This window comes from Ambystoma mexicanum, chromosome 6q, assembly GCF_040938575.1.
Source record: "Ambystoma mexicanum isolate Mex_15411 chromosome 6q, UKY_AmexF1_1, whole genome shotgun sequence".
Lineage (NCBI taxonomy): Eukaryota > Metazoa > Chordata > Amphibia > Caudata > Ambystomatidae > Ambystoma > Ambystoma mexicanum.
In genome coordinates this window covers 661,590,168-661,609,767 of record NC_090937.1, presented here as the reverse complement: position 1 = coordinate 661,609,767, position 19,600 = coordinate 661,590,168, and the positions used below count along the sequence as shown (strand labels likewise).

At 46.6% G+C, this 19,600-nt stretch overlaps 1 protein-coding gene across 2 annotated transcripts in view; it reads right to left on the bottom strand.

Moving 5' to 3' along the window:
- Nucleotides 1-19,600, bottom strand: part of TRPC3 (transient receptor potential cation channel subfamily C member 3) — a 1,234,189-nt gene that overhangs the window by 211,209 nt on the left and 1,003,380 nt on the right. For both annotated transcript variants that reach the window (XM_069631155.1, XM_069631156.1), the window contains exon 8: nt 2,371-2,566. In XM_069631155.1, the coding sequence (XP_069487256.1) occupies nt 2,371-2,566 (196 nt within the window). The remainder of the gene's footprint in view (nt 1-2,370; nt 2,567-19,600) is intronic.

Here is a 19,600-nt window from a genome sequence, read left to right as displayed (position 1 = left end):
TGACTGTATAACCCCATTTATCTAGTGGCAGAGGTTTGGCTAAATATAAATATAAAGCGATATCTGGTTTGATTTAGTGGCAGATCTCGAAGTACAGTTAAAACTCACAAAACCCAGTCTGATGTCATTTATTTTTTGCACTTGGTTTCCATGGATCTGCAGGGCAGAAACCTTTGTGTATTGTGTCTGGCCTGCAAGTTTCTCCCGCAACATATGGTGGGCCTTGCTCAGGAGGCTCTTTGTAGGAAGTTGTGACACATTTCCCAGGAGAACTGGACATATCTACACTACTGGTGGGTTAAGTTCTGGTAGCTTTAACAGGCCTTTGCAACACAATTGCAAAGTCACACCATGGAGATTATATTTGGAATTCTTTTGATCTAAGGCAGGCAGGGTATAAGGGAAAGAAAAGTGTACTGTCACACTGGAAAAGGGTCATCCATTTTGGATTTGCCAGCCCCTTCTTCCTTCCTGAGAAACGCCCTAATGTCCTGTAAGCAAGGCACTCTGGGAGTGGACATCACATGGAATACCCCTTGTTACAACATCAAAGATTTGCCCTTAAAGAAAGCTTGGAATGGACCATTACTCTGTGGCAAAGTGTCTATACAAGGGGACGAAATCGCCCTTACTCGAATCTTCTTTAAGCTCATATTTGGAAAGTTTATGGAATAATCATCTTGAAAATCATCTTTAGGAATCATCTGTAAGAACCACCTTGAAAATTAATCTTTCTGAAGATTCCACAGGTTAACGTCTACCGAAGTCTCTAGCCGTGGGTCAAAGACAAGGATTTCCTAAAATGGTGCAGACCTTTTCCTTAACCACTTCAGAGGAACATTTGAAGTGACCAGCTGGAGGGAAGCCTGACTGCTGCTGGATCATGGAAGGCTCTGTCGGCTGAAGTGGCAGCCCTGCAAGTGCCCCAGGCAACCTTCCAGCCTGGTAAGGTCATAATACAGACTCATCTGTCCTCAAGGACTAAGATGAATGGTCACAGATCGACCCAAGGACCAAACGAAGCTACCTTTGGCTCTCTTTGCCACCTCTTGCTGATTCAAACAACTGGGAGTCGTCCCAATGCTTTTGAGCCATGGGAAAGACTCATCAGAGCTGTCTTTCACACTCTACACTCTAAACCCATTGAGTGCCATTTTTCCTGTGATGAGTGAAACATCGCCTGCCTATCCCAAGCTTCTTTGATCCTTGAACAATTGCTGCTTGAAGCAAATTTTGTTGTTAGAGTGAGTTAAGCCAACTCACTGCTGAAGTTGAATCATCACTCGCCCAATTTCAGAGCTGCTGAGCCTTCGTACAACGCTGACTCAACCACCACCTGCCTCTCCTCAGCTCCTTCGTGCCAAGTGCTGTTGCCGCTTGTTGAATCGCACTGTGTTGATGAATCCTGTTTAACCAGCTCAACACATCAAACACCGATTTGGCACACTGGAAAGGGCCCAACACGTGTCTTGACGCTGCTGAGCTACAGAGAGAAGACCATATGGTATAAATCAGTGGTTCTGTCCCAATGTCTTTGTTCTGTGGGCTCAACTGACATTTAAGACCCGACTTTATGCCTAAAAGACATATTCTTAAAATGTGTTGACTTTTCTACAGACTGCTTACCTGCAGACAGACCCCTTTTCATCAATACCCAAATTGCCCTTTTCACCCAAATCCTGCATTCTCTGTGCATCCCATTACAGGGCTGAGTTATTAGTGTTTTTAATAGTTTGTCCCTTTAGTTGGTTTAATTGGACATTTATTTTATTCTGGTGCTTATCCTTCTCTTGTTGTTTGGATGCTTCCTTACTGGCTCATACCCTCTTGAAGGGTATAGCATGCCCTCAGTCCATGCTATCACACCGTCTTGAATGGTATAGCATGCCTTCAGTCCGTGCTATCTTACAGAGGTGATGGCGGTATGCCATTCGTGTTGTTCCTGTTTCAAGTTTATGATTGACATCACTGCTGTTCTAGTAGTAGTGTGGGGCTGAGTAGGAGTCTAATAATCACTTTACTCTTTCAGGGCAGAACACCTCTAATCACAATGGGGCTGCCAACCTCGACTGTGATTTGCATGGTGTCCAGGTTAAATATTGCCCAATTAATGTGTAAAGATTTTGAAGGATTTAACGAAAACTCTCTCAGTTGAGAAGTTTACTAAACAACACAAACTGTAAAATATGTGTTAGTTTCGATTAATCTGAGGTTACACTTTTTATTTAGTCTTGAACTCGTGCACTGGCTCAGCAGAAAATGTGTCAAATTAACAATAGGTTACTTTCAATAACTTCACAAAACAAGAGAGTTGGCTGATAGATTATATAGATAAACATTTAAGGAGGGCTAGGAAGTGCCAGGCCTTACCTCAATTTCCTGATATGAGCTGTTGATCATGGCAATTAGCATGTTGAGAAGAACCACGACCATGGTCACGTTATAGATCCCATATAGTATATAGCCGATATTCTCTATAAACTTATGATCATACTTAAGAACGACTGACGTCACTTCAGACAAACCGAATATTGACCAAAACAAAGTCTTGAAACTTTCTTCGACTCTATAAAATATAAAGAATTTTAATAATGTTAATTTAATGAAACATTATGGAAAAATAAAAAAAACATTTCTGTTAAGCATAGGACACAGATTATACACACATGCACACACAATTCCTCAACAGTCATTTATTTGGAGTCTGTCGAGCAATGTAACAGTTGTGTTTCTTTATCTTTTCCCGTGCCTTTCAGCTGCTACATACAAGCAGTTTCGCACGTATATTTTTCCAATAGTCATTACAAGATTCCCAAGGGAAGTACTACCAATAAACAGAAAAAAAAGTAACTGTTGTAGTCACACGATACCCATTAGTTAATCAGTTCCTTAATATAGAGTGCGAGTTTCTGAAATATCAACAGTCAATACATTAAATGCCATATTAAGTCAGCCCAGGAATATAATTGCCTCTATTGACTACTTCTTTGTACATTTCGAACTTATTATTAGCCTAAGAGAGCGCATATGGCCTCATAAACATTGAGGCAAAATGATGATTCAGCATTCATTTACTTTCATTGTGCCTTAGTTCCTGGGGCTGGCTGGACATGCATGGGGGACTGGCAAGCGACACCTCGGTTTTCACACCTAATATTCTGTATCCCAAGTGGGACAGGGGGGGCACCACTGCACCATGAGGCTGCAGGTTCCTTGGTGACTATTGATCTTTGTGTCAATTCCTGGGGACCTGGCACAGGGAAGAACGTTTCCCATCCCATTGTCCAATGTATAACCCCTTCCAGCAGACGTAGTGCCCAGGGGTGTCAAATGGATAGCTGGCGTAGAAACCCATGATGGCCACACAATGAAATCCGCGTATATAACCTCTCCTGGGTTACAATGCCTGCAGTGGGAGGACAACCATTATCTAGAATAAGACCTCCTTTGGGCAGGTCTCATCTGTTCAATGTTTTGGAAGGCAAGACATTCAAGACTCTCATACACTGGACTTGATATGGGAGGACACTGAGGGGTCACTGCAGGGCCCATGAAGGGCGACTTGGAGACTCCTCCTTTTGATTTGTGGCACAGGGCCCTAGCTGCCTACAACTGGCATTTCCACCTGTACTGTAACACAAGGCGAAATGAAAATAGCAACCAGAAACCAGCCTGATCAATCTGTTATAACGCTTTCTTTAAGGGAGATGGTGCTAGGGAATGGTAAATGGGCCACCTGTGGACCTCTGAATTTTCCCTTACATCGATCCTTAGCACCATGAATATAATGTTATGTGCAAATTCACTGCACCTCTGTTTGCACCCTACATTGGGCAGAGTGGTTTGGCTTGATTTGCTCGAACAAAAACATTTGGTCCTGGGAGATTTCGTCTATTTTGTTTTTGTAAGGCATATTTTGCCATATATATATGCGGGGCGAGATCCCCCGCAGTCCCTCCTAAAACCTTCTACCTTAAATAAAATATTCCCCTAAACCCACCCCCCACCATATATAAGCAGCAAAATGCATTGCGGAAAATGCCACCAAATGTTGAGCGCAGTAATCTACCATTCCCGGGAAGACTAAGAAACACCTAAATATTCTTACATATATTTGACAATTAATACAATTTTCATTTGATAACGTGTACACCAAACGGTATACAGAATGTATGAAGAGAGTGCTAGTGTCCTTTATTTTCATGCTTTCTTATTCGATTGGTATTCATCTTTTGCCTATTTATTCAGGTCATCATTATATATTCTGTTTTATTTAACCTTTTATTTAACCTTTCTAAGGACTGCAATATTCAGCAGAACATATTTAAATTGCAGAATAGATGTAACTGTCTGTTGGCTTAGTCATGGAGTCATTACTGACCATCAATTTAATACCAGGCTAGGGAATAGAAAATGTAATGGGAATTTATCAAGCACTGATTAGGATGTTAGTGGGGGCACCCTGGTTCAGAACCCACATTGAATCTAAAAGGCCTGCCACCTACAGTAGCACAAACCTCACCAAAGCTCCATTATAAAAGTGCATGAGAATTATGCAATTCTCAGGCCATACCTACATATACAGCCTGCTTAGTGAACTCTAGCTGAACCAAAAGTCCTCTGATCCTCATTTACCTTTGGCTTTTGGGTGGCATTTTAGCACCATGTATAAGCAAAAACTATTGCATTAGAGTACAGATTGGGAGAAATGGCATATGATGGGGGACAAAAAGCTTGTAGGTGTTGTTTGGCTATTTGCACACTCATTGACTGCCCATGGCCATGCTAATCCCTATGGCCATTCCCACCCAGTTGCCGCCACACCCCAAACACCTCCTCAGGAACTCTTTGAGCTTGCTTTAATCAAGCCTTAGTTATATTACATGGGTAGTCCTATGTACACCCCAAAGAAATGGTAATCCTATAAAGAATTTATATAAAGAAGAGAAAAGAAAACAAGTTAACAATCGTATTTGGTTAGTGTCTAATTCCTCTGTTGTCCAAGAAGATGCCATGTCATGAAGAAATGGAAACCATAACATATATACAATATAAATAGTTGCATTTTATTTCAATTTCTTTTCAATGACTTGCACGGTGGGGAGTCATAATGTCGAAAAATAAATGTCGACAGACAAAAATGTCGACAAAATAATGTCGAAAAAAAAATGTCGACTTTCGTTTTTTTTAATTATATATTTATTTTAGGGGTTCGGGAGTAAAAAAAAAGGGAAAAATAAAAAAAGGGGGTCTGGGGGGGGAACCCCCCCATTTCGAAAAAAAAATGCATTGAAAAAAAAAGTCGACATTTTTTTTTTCGACATTTTTTTTTCGACTTTTTGACTGTCTACATTTTTGTTGTCGACATTATGACTATAAACCGACTTGCACCATGTAATAAGCTCTTAAAAGCCAAATAAAATTCCTCAAGACAAAATACACATCACAAAAATACAAAAAGCACACAGAATAGATGCAATCAACAATAATGCCCTAAAACATTATACTCCAAAATGATCTTGTAACACAATCAGACAACAAATATACGATAATCCAATGTGTGTAAAAAAATCGCCCTACATGTTTCTGTTCCTATCACCCATTTCAACAGACATTCACCAGGGGATAAACATTGCACACTTGAGAGATTTTTGAATCGTGGGCGGAATGTTTTTCAAGGGCTCTTTTTGAAGGTTGGCAGTGTTTCTAACACTGCTCACTTATGTATGGTAATTCCCAATGGGTAGAAATTCACATGTCAGTCTTTATTGTTACAACTTCTTAATTGATATGATATGATATGATATGGTATTTGTAACGCGCCTATACACATGTGTTTCAAGGCGCGACGAGGCAGGGAGGGGGGGACAAGGGGAGACAGACAACGATCTTACTAGGCCAGGTGTCATTCAGATCGCGCAAGTGCAAGGGTGGGGGAGGGGGAAAAGTGCAAGGGGAAGGGGAGGGGGGAAGTGCAGTACAAGGTAAGTGGCGTAACGTAATAAATAAATAAATAGGGCCAGCTGGTGGCAAGTGTGAGGTAAGTGCAGAACAAGTGCTGGGGGAGGGGGGGGCTGTAGGGATACAGAGACAGTCCCGCAGTGCAAAGGGGTTCCAGGGCATCAGTGCAAGTGGAGAGTGGCGGGGCCCAGGCCCGAGGCCATTTAGAGTGGTCCATTTGCAGGATCAGTGCAGTTTCAGTGAGGAATTAAATTAGCTGTTCAGCAGGGGAGAGGGAGAGAGAAAGCAGAAGCAAAGAGGAAGGTTTTGAGGTGCTTCCGGAACCGGAGATGGTTCTCCTCAAGTTTCAGGGAGGCAGGAAGGCTGTTCCAGAGGGAGGCCCCTGCCGCGGAGAGAGATCTACCCCCAGCTCGTTGCTTCGAGAAGCGGCTAACCCTGAGGGAATTGGAGGCGGATGAGCGAAGGGCTCGGGAAGGAAGATATTTGGGAAGAGAGAGTTGAAGGTATTTAGGACCCAGGCCCCAGAAGGCCTTGTGGACAATGCAGAGGGTTTTGAACTTTATCCTCGCAGCCACTGGGAGCCAGTGTAGAGATTTCAGTCCTGGAGAGATACGGTCCCTGGGCTTGAGGCCAAGGACAAGTCTCGCAGTTCTGTTCTGGATGAGTTGCAGAGGGCCTCCACTGGGCACAACAAAACACTGCTGTGCCCTGTCGCCCAGGGAAAACTCCAATAAATGGCTTTAAGTCAGTCTTCCATCATCGCATAGTAAGTTAAAAAGGCATTCTCGCCTAGACTATGCTAACACCCTATACATGGGTGCTCTAGCATCACAACTTAGAAAACTCCTACAGGCCCAAAACACTTCAGCAAGTTTCCTACTTGCAATAGGCCCCAAATAACACATCACAACTGCCCTCTGTGTCCTTCACTGGCTACCGATCGGGTGACCGTCCACCTTCATGGCTATGCGCATCACCCAGCGTGCTCTGCAAAACACAGGCCCAGAATATCTACAACACAAGCTTACACCCTATAGGCCCAACAGAAACCCTAGTTTAGGCAAAGCACTCCTACTTCTTGGTATCGTAGTCACCAAATCGACCAAAATAGAGGGATCCTCCTTCTCCGTCCATCTGGACCTCTATCCCCTTTAGCATCCGCTGCATAAAGGATCACCTCACCTTCTGGAAGGCACTGAAGACCTGGCTCTTCCCTTCTGCATCTTGACGGGCCTAGTCCACCTCATGGCTGAACTATTACCCCCTAAAGGTAGGTGAGGGCTACAATGAATCACGCAAGGAGACAACAAGTCAGTACCAAGCACACACAGAAAGGATTCCAGTCGATCCGTGCAATATGATCTGCATTCCCTAATCGCAACTTCATATCTGGTACGTATAGCACTCCATCTCAATGGAAGATAGCTGTACCCCTCTCAGGGCACGGCCACCCACCTGCATACATCTGCAACAACCCATTACTCAAACTCATAACACACAACAACTCTGACATTAGAATGCAGCTGAGTCCCAGGAAAAAAGGTGGTCTAGCTGGACACATAATCAGTCTCCTTGACTCGCACACTCTCCCGATAGACTATCACAGTACCCATTCACTAGCCAGATTTCTGTGGGTGGCTAGCAGGGACGTAGGCACCCCTACCTACCTTCGGACTGGCTAAAATGCACACGCGCATTATAAAATCCTCTTATCAACTCTCATACCTCGGACTTCGGTCCTCCCAGAGCATTCACCCAGAGCGCTTGGAGGCCATACCAATGGCATTAAGCGCTATAAAAATGACATGTCACATTTCTTATATATAGCGATTACAGCAAATGAGTGATAAATAATATCCATAGTACTTAGCCTCACTCAATGTTTACTCTCAAATTGACTCTGGTATCAGATGAGTACATTTTAAAAATAAATTATGTTTATTGTGTTTTAATATACTAACAATAACAGCCACATCCTTCACAGAAGAAACCCCATTATAATATGAATACCCAGGCACACAATAACATCACAATAAATAACTCAGACTTCCCTGGATGTCCTCATCAAGCTGTGGGGGCAGGGGGAGATGCCTCATTCCTGATGAATAAGAACTCAGCCCTCAACCAATTAAGCAAAAGGAAAGCTATATAATGGTATACAAAGTCATCTCCCAAATGTCTTCAGTAAAGCCCCTTCCTCACATAAAAACAGTGTAGTATTTATATCATATGTACTCCATCTCCCTCATATTTGTGCTCAGAGTCCCTTCTTAAGAATCCAATAGAATACTTTGTCTAGCTGAACAACCTCCCAGGGCAGGCAACACGCACAATGCCAAAATTACCTCACTATCCGAACTCTTATCCAGGCATTGCTACCACGTGTAACTCTATGCGCATACATTTTATAGACCACCCGAGGTTTAATATACTGCACCACATTCCCATCCTGGTAACCCAAACACACAAAGTATCTAGCGGCTGTAGAGCTATGCCAGATAATTTTCTTGTGCAACAGATCCCTTTAACTTTATTTCCTCAGTAAGTGCACTCCATCAGTATTTGCACACGTATGTTCAACCCATGTCCATATTGGCCCCAGCTACCTTTGCTATAGACTTCAATAACTCCTCCGCTATCTCCGCATCCTAGAAGATGTATTCCTTCTCCTCCAGGGTGACTCTGAGTTTAGCAGGATATAGCAACCCTGCTTTCACTCCTCTGGCTAGGAACACTTTCTTAAGAGAGTTCAAACTCCTCCTTTTTTCAGTTGCCGGTGCCAAGTCTGGGAAGATTATAATCTTATGCTGTTGGTACTCCAGGGATCGCTTAGCATTTGCAGACTTTAGGATCCTCTCTCTGTCCCGGGCCTCTGAAAGTTTAATTATAAGAAAAGTTTAATTATAAGAGTTGGCCCCACTAGTGAATCTCACAGTTGTTCCGCGGACAGCAGCTTAATCCTGTAGCACTTTGTAGAGAAGCAGCTGTGTACATCTGCAGGCGATCCCGCCCCCCTACTTCGCCTGTATTGGAGACATGAGATCGTGCCATGCTTAACACCAGCCATAAACCAATACCGCAACAAGTGTTTGAAAGAAGATACTCGTTGAGACAACCCTACCGAATGTACCCTCGATGTGATGATAACCTACAGGAGGAAATCTCTGAAGGAGTATAAAAAGGAGCTAAACGGGTGAATTGATGATGTCATAAAGAAGTGTGCATGATGTCTCAAAATAAAGAAGTATGACAAATTATGAGTCCTAACTGACAAACAACAATGCAAGAGGTCAAATGAATGTAGACAAGAAGACGACTACAGAGTAAATAAGATGTTGCAGAAAACAGAAGTTCAACACTTGTACAGATGCTGAAATGCAAGGTAGATTAAGTCATCATAGAGGCCAGCTATAAGTAGTAAATAGAATGCAGGCAAAAGCCACGATTGTACAGAGCGGGACATTGGTATCATGAAATAAGTAAGCCAGAAAACCATGAAGGGAGATAGAAGGTTGTGTCGCAAGCAGAATAGCAGGCTCATGGAGCTGCACGGCGAGGCTGTCTGGCCCAAAGCCAAGACTGAAGAATTCAAGGTCAGCTATCTATTCTGAAAAGGAGCGAGCCTGCATAGAATGAATCCCTTCTTGTTAAGAAACAATGCCAAGGATGCCAAGTTTTAATTCATTTAGAGCATTTAAAACCTACAAAATGGACAAGATCGTGGTCTCCTGTCATGTTAGCTGAGGATGGAAATAGAGTTTGAACTTAGAGTCCCAGACACGATAGCGAGTGCACTCAGTCCCGTCCATTCCCAAAGATGAGAATACTCTACAAGGCCAAGTACAAAGACAATTTCATGTCAGAAGTCATGGGTGATGAGAGATGCAGGGCTAATTGGGTGGTGGGGTAGTATCATGTCCTATTTCCCTGCACCTGAGTCTGTCCTTACCTGCTGCTAAATGAACCGTGTGTTCCAGGCGTGGCACAAGCATGCCAACCAATTATTTTAGTCCATATAACGAAGGACCTTATAGTTTGTAGCACCAATGAGAAACTACGTATCTAATGTTTCTGAACTTGCATTTTTTTAGATATAGGCATACGTTGCCCACCTGATATTGAACAGCCAGTGACAATCCTAGCTCTTATACAATTGTATATCTAGATGTTTCCCTTAACCAGTCCTGACCTCGGTTAGGTTTTTTCACTATTGCCACGTAGTATGACATCACTCTGACGTATTATCACTATAAGATTTGCATTCTTTGTGGAAATCATTGAGAGACTGAGTATATGTCCGTTGATGTTTGTTGTAACCTCCCTGTTTTAGATAATTGTTAATAAAACAGTACTTTGCATCTTCCTGAGTTGGTTCCGTTATTTGGACTCAGAATTACTCTGGTGTAATCCCATCCATTCTATATGCATGTTCCTAAGGGCCTTATGCTCAACCTTTCTATGCAGGGTGGGTCCTCCTAAACTTCCCATCACCAATGATTCTGATGTTTATCCCAGACAACATTCTCCAGGTATTCTATCCAATGTTCCATGGCTCTATGACCCTTAACCACTCCTTGCATCTCCTTACTCAGCCAACATTGCACCTTCGGGTCCATCCTCGGCATCAGAATCTAACATCTCGGCCGAACTCTTTAATATCTGTAAGGAGCTGGCCAATTCTGTCACAGTCTCTACCTCTCCTGTCACCTGCCATGTCCTCTGCACGGCCCTGGTTTCTCACTTCATCTCTAAAACTCAGGACATCCTGTCCTCTCTCTCTTCCTCTCCCCCTCCTCCCTCTACTCCCTGTTCTTCCACTGGTCTTTCTTTGGCCACCTCTCCTCCCTCATTCTCTGCCTTTCCCCTGTTCTCTCCAGACAAGGTTTCTAGACAAGTCCGATCTATGAAAGTCTCATCAAAAGAGATTCACCACTGTTCCTCCAAAACCATCAAGGGCCACATTGACACCCTGTTTCCTGCTCTGGCTGATTTATTTTTGCAACCACTCCTTCACCACTGGAGTCTTCCCCTACCCCTGAAGCACTCCCTTGGGCACCCTCTTCTTAAGAAACCCTCTGCTGACCCTTCCTGCCCGGGTAACTATCGTCCAAACTCCATCACTCCTTTCCTGGGCAAACTCCTGGAAAAGCTGGCCATCTCCCAGCTTAATCTTCACTCTGAATCGGTTGGTTGTCTCCAGGACCATCAGTCTGGTTGCAGAGCTGCCAGAAGCACGGAAACTGCTCTCCTGAACATCTGTGAAGACCTGCTCTCCAACCTCGATTCCAACACCCGCTGTGTCTTCATCTTACTTGATCTCTCTTCTGCCTTGGACAAGGTCAATCATACCATCCCGCTCAACCGTCTCCGTGATAACCCAGGTATCACTGATCAGGCCCTGGCTTGGCTGACCTCCTTCCTCTCCGATTGACCCTCCCAGCTCCAACTTGGGTCCTTCCTCTCCTCTATCTTTATCTCTACCTGTGGTGTTCCCCAGGGGTCTAACCTCTCTCCTTGGCTGTTCAACCAATACCTGGCACTTCTTGGCCACCACATTGCCACTCTCTGCCCCAGCTTTCAGTGCTATGCAGATGACATTCAGCTCATTTTCAGGCTCCCTTCAGCCACCTCTTCTCCTTCTCTCATTTCTGACTGTCTATCCGCCATCCAGGAGTGCGCCGCCAATGATTTCTGCCTTAATGCCGGAAAAACTGAGATTCTCCTCATCGGCACACCTGTTCCCTCCTTTCCTGTCACTCTCTGGTCGGCCTCTCTTGGCCCTCTTCCTGCTCCCACCTGTGAGGCTAAAAACCTCAGGGTCATCTTCGACTCCATGCTTTCCTTCTCTCCTCACATCGCCGACGTCTCTAAGAAGTCTCACTAAGAGCTGCACCTCCTCAGAGATATTCTTCCTTTCCTCTCCTTCCCCCAAAAGCTCACTGTCTCCAGAGCTCTGGTTCTCTCTAGGCTGGATTACTTCAACAGCCTCTTTCTAAATCTGCCTGCCTCTACTCTCCGCCCTCTGCAGCTCATCCAAAACAAGACTGCAAGACTTGTCCTTGGCCTCAAGCCCAGGGATCGTATCTCTCCAGGACTGAAATCTCTGCACTGGCTCCCAGTTGCGGCGAGGATTAAGTTTAAAACCCTATGCATTGTCCACAAGGCCTTCTGGGGCCTGGGACCTCAATACCTTCAACTCTCTCTTCCTGAATATCTTCCTTCTCGGGCTCTTCACCCATCTACCTCCAACTCCCTCAGGGTTAGTCGCTTCTCCAGGCAGCGAGTCGTGGTAGATCTTTCTTCTGCTGTGGCCTCCCTCTGGGACGGCCTCTCTGCCTCTTTGAAATTTGAGGAGAACCATCTCCGGTTCTGGAAGCACCACAAGACCTTCCTCTTTGCTTCTGCTTTCTCTCCTCCTCTCCCCTGCTGATCTCCTGGCTGATTCTGAAACTGCACTGGTTACCTGGCTACCTTATGATCTTGGGGCCAGGTCCCCTCCCCACCAGTTGCATACCTGCACTGCCCCATAGAAACCCTTGCACTCTGACTGTTTCTGTATCCCCACAGCCCCTACTAGCACTTGACACCTGATGTCTGCACCTACCCTTGCACTTGTCACAAGTTGGCCGCACTTTTATTTATTGTCCTTATTTATTGTCTTATTTATCTTTTCTGTTATCCAATGCACTGCCCCCTCCCCTTTCCCCCTGCCCTTCTCCTCTTCTCCCCTCCCCTGCACTTGCGCGATCTCAATGTTACCTGGCCTAGTAGGATCGTTGACTCTGCCTTCCCTCTGTTTCGCCTCCCCTGCCTCGTCGCGCCTTGAAACACTTGTGTATAGGGGCGTTATAAATGCCATATCATATCATATCATATCATATCCTGGTATTTTGGTGGTCCAACTCGTCTGTACTTAGCTCCAGCGTGGATGTCCGAGATTCTAGTTATGATATATGATATGATATGATATGATATGTAATTTATAAAGCACTGGTACAAAAATATTTCTAGGAGCGACAAGACAAGGGAGGGAAAACAGATGGAGGACAAGACAAGCGATCTTTCATTCAGATCGTGCAAGTGCGAGAACGAAAAGTGGAAGGGGAAGGGGGAGAGGGGAAGTGCCTGGGAGTGGGAAGGGGAACAGGGCCGCAATGCTCTGAATAGTGGAACCAGTGCAGCACGGCTCTGGGTAAGTGCAAGGAGGCAAGGGACTGTAGAGCTAATAGTTACAGCGTTACAGCCCCTAAGTACGAGTTAGGCCCGGAGGCAGTGGAGGAGCGACTGGTCAAGAGAGAGCCTGGTACCCAGTGAGACTCTGAGGGTAGCCAAGCAGCCAGTCAGTGCAGCAGACAGGTCAGTCAGGTAGGTGGGCATGGGAGGGAGAGAGAGAAAGCAGAGGAGAAGAGGAAGGTTTTGAGCTGCTTTCAGAAATCAGGTGATCCAGCTCAAGTTTGAGAGGGGCAGAGGGTCCATTCTAGATGGAAACACCTGCAGAGGAAAGAGATCTACCACCCACTCTCTGTCTGGAGAAGAGTCTGACCCTTAGAGAGTTGGAGGTAGCTGAACGAAGGGCTCGAGAAGGAAGGTATTTAAGAAGAGAGCGTTGGATGTAGTTCGGGCCCTGGCCCCAGTAAGCCTTGTGCAAAATGCAAAGGGTCTTGTACTTGATCCTTGCAGCCACCGGGAGCCAGTGAAGAGATTTCAAGCCTGGAGAGATACAGTCCCAGGACTTGAGGCCAAGGATAAGTCTTGCAGTCTTGTTCTGGCTTAGTTACAGAGGGCGGAGAGTAGAGGCAGGCAGATTGAGAAAGAGGCTGTTGTAGTAGTCCAGCCTAGAGAGAACTAGGCCTCTGGAGACAGTGAGGATTTGGGGGAAGGTGCAAAAGGGAAGAGTATCTTAGAGGAGGTGAAGCTGGCAGTCGGACTTCTTGGTGACGTCGGAGATGTGAGGAGAGAAGGAGAGAGTGGAGTCGAAGATGACAACAAAATGTTTTGCCTCACTGGAAGGCAAAGGAAGAGGGCCCAAGGAGGGCCTCCAGAGAGAGAGAGAGGGAAAGTGGGAGCAGGGGTCCCAATATGAAGGATCTCCGTCTTACTGGCATTAAGGCAGAGACAGTTGGAGGCGCACAAATCCTGAATCGCAGAAAGACAGTCAGGAATGAGCGAGGAAGGAGAGGAGGCTGAGGGGAGCCTGAAGGAGAGCTGAGTGTACTCTGCATAACACTGAAAGTTAGAGCAGAGGGTATAGATCAGGTGAGCCAAAGGTGCCAAGTAGAGGTTGGAAAACCAGGGTGAGATGATAGAGCCCTAGGGAACGCCACAGGTGGAGAGAGAGGTGGCAGAGATAATGCAACCAGGTTGGACCTGGGAGGGGCAGTCCAAGAGGAAGGAAGTCAACCACTCCAGGGCCTGACCCGTGATGTCTAGGTTCTCACGGAGTCGGTTGACCATGCCGAAAGCAGACAAGAGATCAAGGAGGATGAGGACAGAAGGAATGCTGGAATCAAGGTTAGAGAGCAGGTCTTCAAGGGTGTTCAGGAGAGCAGTTTCCTTGCCTCTGGCCGCTCTGAAGCCAGACCGATGGTCATGGAGACAACCAACAGATTCAGTGTGGAAAGTAAGCTGGGAGATTGGCAGCTTTCCAGGAGTTTGCCCAGGAATGGGGTGATAGAGATCGGGCGATGGTTTGCTGGACAGGTAGAATCGGCAGAAGACTTTTTGAGGAGGGGGGCACAAGGGAGTGCTTAAGGAGAGAAGGGAATGTTTCAGTTGCTGGAGCAAGGGTATCAATGTGTCCTTGATGGTTCTGGAGGAGCAGGGAAGCACCTGTTTGGATTGACACTTTCATAGATCAGCCTTGTCTAGAAACCTTGTCCGGTGTTGTCAGAGAGAAAGAGGACAAAGGGGGAGGAGAGGGAGAGTTGGCCAGAGGGGGTCCGAGAGGAAGAGGGAGGGAGGAAGAGGGAGAGGTGATAGAGGACAGGATGTCCTGAGTTTTAGTGGTGAAGTGAGAGGCCAGTGCCGTACAGAGGGCCTGGGAGGGAATACGAGAAGTAGAGATGGCAGCAGGATTGGCCAGTTCCTTGCATATTTTAAAGAGTTTGGGCGTGTTGTTGTCGCAGAGACGCGGGCTTGAATGTGGGCTCTCTTCTTGGACAAGACAGAGAGTCTGTATTGCCTTTGGAGCAGGCGGCAGGCCAGTTTGTCAGAGGATGCCCCCCGAAGCCCTCCACTTCCTCTCAGACACCCTGCACTTGCGTTTCAGGGCGTCGAGGTCAGAGTCATACCAAGAGCTGCACTTGGAGGTAGGCTTCAGCTGAATTCTCATGATAGGGGCAAGGATGTCCAGAGTGTTGAAGATAGAAAGATGCAGATTAGAGAGGGCTGTGACAGGGTGTGAGTCAGCCCTGGGGTAGGAGAAGCAGAGAAAGCAGCAGCAAAGGCATTCACTGACACACGCTTCATGGGCTGAATGACCGCGAAGGTAGGCGGCAGTGCTGGGGTGGGCTTTGCCTGAGGGATAGTGAGTTTCAGGTGAGAGGAGAGTAGAAAGTGGTCAGTGGGAGGAGTGGTCAGTTGGATAGAGAGGGGGATGTCAGAAGAGATGAGAACATCCAAAGTATGTCCGGCAGAGTGTGTTGGACCAGAGGGCAGAATGGAGGAAGAGAGCATGTCACAGAGGTTACTGAAAAGCTCAGAGGTGGGATAAGAAGCATCCAGGTGCATGTTGCGGTCTCTAAGGAGGAGAAGTTGAGAAGTAGATGCATGGAGAGAAGAGTAGAGCTCAGTCCATTCTGAGAGGAAGAGGGCAACCTGGCCAGGTGGCCTGTAGATTGTGGCCACAGTGAGAGAGAGGCCAGGAGAGCTAGAGAGCCTTAAGACCAGGCATTCAAAGGAGGAGTAGGCCTGCATAGGAATGACAGAAGCAGGAAGCCACTCAGGAAAGATCAGAGCTACTCCACCTCCGGGTCGTTTGGTTCTGGGCTCAGAGAGAATCTTGTAGCCATCAGGAAGGAGACTCAAAACTCATGACAGTGCTGGTCGTGAACCAAGTCTTGGTGAGATCAAGGACATCAAGGTCATGTTCTTTGAGGAGGTGGCATTTGTCAGAGGAGTGTTTAACAGCAGGGTAAGAGTTAAGAGTAGCGATGTGGAGCAGGTTGCCACATTTGAAAGTCTTCTGGGTGTGGTACAGGCAAGCGGTGCACGCCGAGGAAGTGGAAGAGGGGCCTGAGAGAGGGCAGAGGGGGAAGCAAGGGGTGGCAGAGGAGCCAGAGAGGTGCTAGTAGGAGAAGTAGGAGAAGGAAGGAAGTTGATAAGACACGAGAACCGCCTATCAAACAGGAGGAAATTGGGCTGAGGACCCTGGACCAAGATGGTGCCATTCAGGTAGACAATAATGATGACCTTGGAAGAGTGGAAGGAGGCCAAGAGGGCCTCCCACAGAGTGCCACCATTAATGGGAGGGGAAGAGGTAGGAGAAAGATCAGAGACCATATGAAGGGTCCATAGGTCTGGTGAAGGAACGACAAAGAGGATGTCAGTGAGAGTCTGTCTGGCGGAAGCACTGATGTAGGTATAAGCGATAGGGAGGCCTGGGTTGGAGACCAGGATGTCCCTCTTGAACTTCTTCCTTTCAGACTTAGTGAGAGGATAGGAGATAGAGTAGCAGTTAGAGAAGATGAGAGGGTCGGAAAGCACCATAGAGGGAGCGAGGAGACGAGGAGGAGGAGGGAGTCTGAAAAGAAAGGAGAGATACACGGTCCCAAGCCACTACGCATGAGGCACAAGGGCGCGGCGGGTCAACACAAATGGTCGCAACACATTCTCATTGAGCTTATCCTCCATGCGTGATATTGACTTTTCAATATGTTCCAAAGCTGCTAACACTGGGTCTCCAGCCGGCGAAGAGGTTCTTCACGAACCCTGACTGTGGGATCCTTGGTTACTAGATGCCACCCATTGCACAAAGAAGTCTGAGTCTCTGTCTCTATCCTTCTTTTGCACTTTCCCTGTTGCCATGGTTTTGGTACCAATAGTATGGGACCTGTTGGCATGATGTGCCTGAAACGTTAGTAGGGAGCATACATCTGTACAATTATTCTGGTGCATTGCTCTGTGCTTTACGACAGCTCCAAGCAAGATAGGCATATTTCAAGGCTTATGTCTGAAGGTAGTCTTGATGCTGCTTGTATTTGGCCCTGCAGCTGTAGCTTTCTGAAATTGCCATGGGCTGGAAAAAAATGTTGCAGCGACTGTTATTATGTCACAGGTTCCCTCTCAGTTTACTTATCGGTGATACAGAGTATTAGGGGACTATCTTCATATGAGTGCCATTATTTTGGTCTATGGATATTAACTATGGTATCATTCCAAGATGTCTGCCGCTGAGTGCCCATATTCCTCTTTCTATAGCCACTGAGATTCATGCTGCTAGATTTCAGAAATTTTTATCCTAACGCCTTTCGCCAGAATGGTCTGCAGTAGTTCTGAGCCAAGTACTGGCCTGTCTCTTCTGGTGCCAACTGTATGGCTTGAAGAGCATGGTGTGCCTGCTGTCTCGCTCATCCAGGTAGGAAGTTGGATCCATGTTGTCTCTAGTGGCTTTCATCAGCCTGCAGGCCCAGGCACCTCCTCTCAGACCGAGAGTGCATTCACTCTCCTTGCTGTGCTCCACAGCCTCCTGCCTATCTGTCTGACTACCAGTGCTCTTCTGCCAACATTTCCCAATGTTTTTCGGTGAGTGCTGGTACAGGAAAGGGGGGACCCCTTGGGAACTTTCCTGACAAAGCTTAGGAAAACACTGCAATTTTGAGGTTATTTAGTAGGTGTTGAAAGCCTTCGTTCAAGGAAAACTGATCAGTGAAGGCACGAGATGCAGCGGACAGACTTGACGCATCTGAATACAGTGTATGCGGGAAAATCTAGATGATGATGTGATGCTAATATGAGAAACAAGCATCAACTGGAGGAGGCAGAAAGATACATTGATAGGTCAGAACACAGTAACATCACTAAGGAACAAGAGCTGAGTGCAGAATTCTCCACAAAAACATGACAAGGGGCCTCATTACAAGTTTGCCGGTCCGGTAAACTACCGGCACCATTGTTACTGGACCAGCAAACAATGAGTTCTGCTCGCGGGTGCCTTTCAGCCTGCCAGGTCTGACCTGGCGGGCGGACCGGCACCCGCGAGCAGACCTCGACAGATGCACCGGCATCATTCATGAATGGTGCTGATGTATCCGGACTCTCCATTCCCACTCAAATGGGAATGGGGAGTAATAATTACCGGCACCCGGCAATGTGGATTTACTGGGTCCGCCGGGCCTGTAATGCCCCAGTAAGTCCCCATTGTCGGGTGCCGGTAAATTCATGACTCGGCGGCAGGGTCATAATGACCCTCAAGGTCTTTTGAAGACTCCTTTTTATGTTTGTATGCAATGAAAGAAATGAACGGAGACTGGCTTGAAACAGTAACAAATACTACAAATTAAGGAGCGAAATTAGACAATCAATTTGTGACCAAAATGTTCTCTGGGTAGTCCGACATTTGCAAAGAGACACATGTCTGGGACTGGGTGGCTTTGCGGCTGGGCATTACACACAATTCAAGAGAGAACTTGCACCAATTCTAAGTTGAATCAGAAACGATGGCATGAAGAAGGAACCCTTCCATCAGACATTCAAGTAATCCAAAATGAATGTCATTCACAAGGCAGGTAGAGACCCAGAGATGAAACAAAATCTACAGACCAATCACCCTCATAAAAGTGGATAGTACAATCCTGACCCAAATCTGACCCAGAACACTGGAGGAAAAGAACCTCTGACTAACAAGCACTCATCAAGCAGATTACCTATGGGGCAGGAACACCCAACACCATACATGTTTACTGGCCAATGTTTTGCAGCTGATCAAAGACAGAAGCATACACGGGGCCCTCGTTACTGTCTATGCTGAGTGAGCAATTGCCATTGTGGGTTAGGGATTCCTCTTCATAATATTAAGAAAAATAAACTTTGGGGATAAAAAAATGATGTCTAGATAAACATTTTCATAGATGGAGCATGATCTTCCCGTATCAAATCTTTGGAATTGGCGGGGCGCTCGTGAGTTTACTGCTAAGATGGCCACTCTCCTTTGAGCTCTGAGGGCGCTGTGAATGAGGAGGAGGCCCTGCTGTGCTCGAGCCCGATGCTTGGAGCTCCAATTGTCTGATTGGGTGTGTGAAGGGGCCATGTACCTACCACTTATTTCTGGGGTGACACGATTGCAGCCTTGCTGTGAATTGGCAGGTGGAGTGAGACTCCCCCGTCCCCTCGGTGTGAAGCCACATCTTCTGGGTGCTGGAGGAGAGAAGATACAGTGGCTGTGTTCAGACCGGTAGTGGCTTGGAGGCGGGTCTGGGTTCCCCCCCGCGACCCGGGTGTCAGAGCAGCAGAGGAACTACAGCCCTGGCCCGGGGGTGGCATACCCTTCCAGGTCTCAGCGGTCATCGGATTAGCCCCTAGAGGCCACTAGCGGGGTGGCTGTGAAGCGCCATAGGAAGCCTTGGCACCAACGACAAGGTGGAGGTGGGGTCAGGCACACTGCTGGCAGGGGCAATGGGTTGAGGCCTGGGGGCTCGGGCCC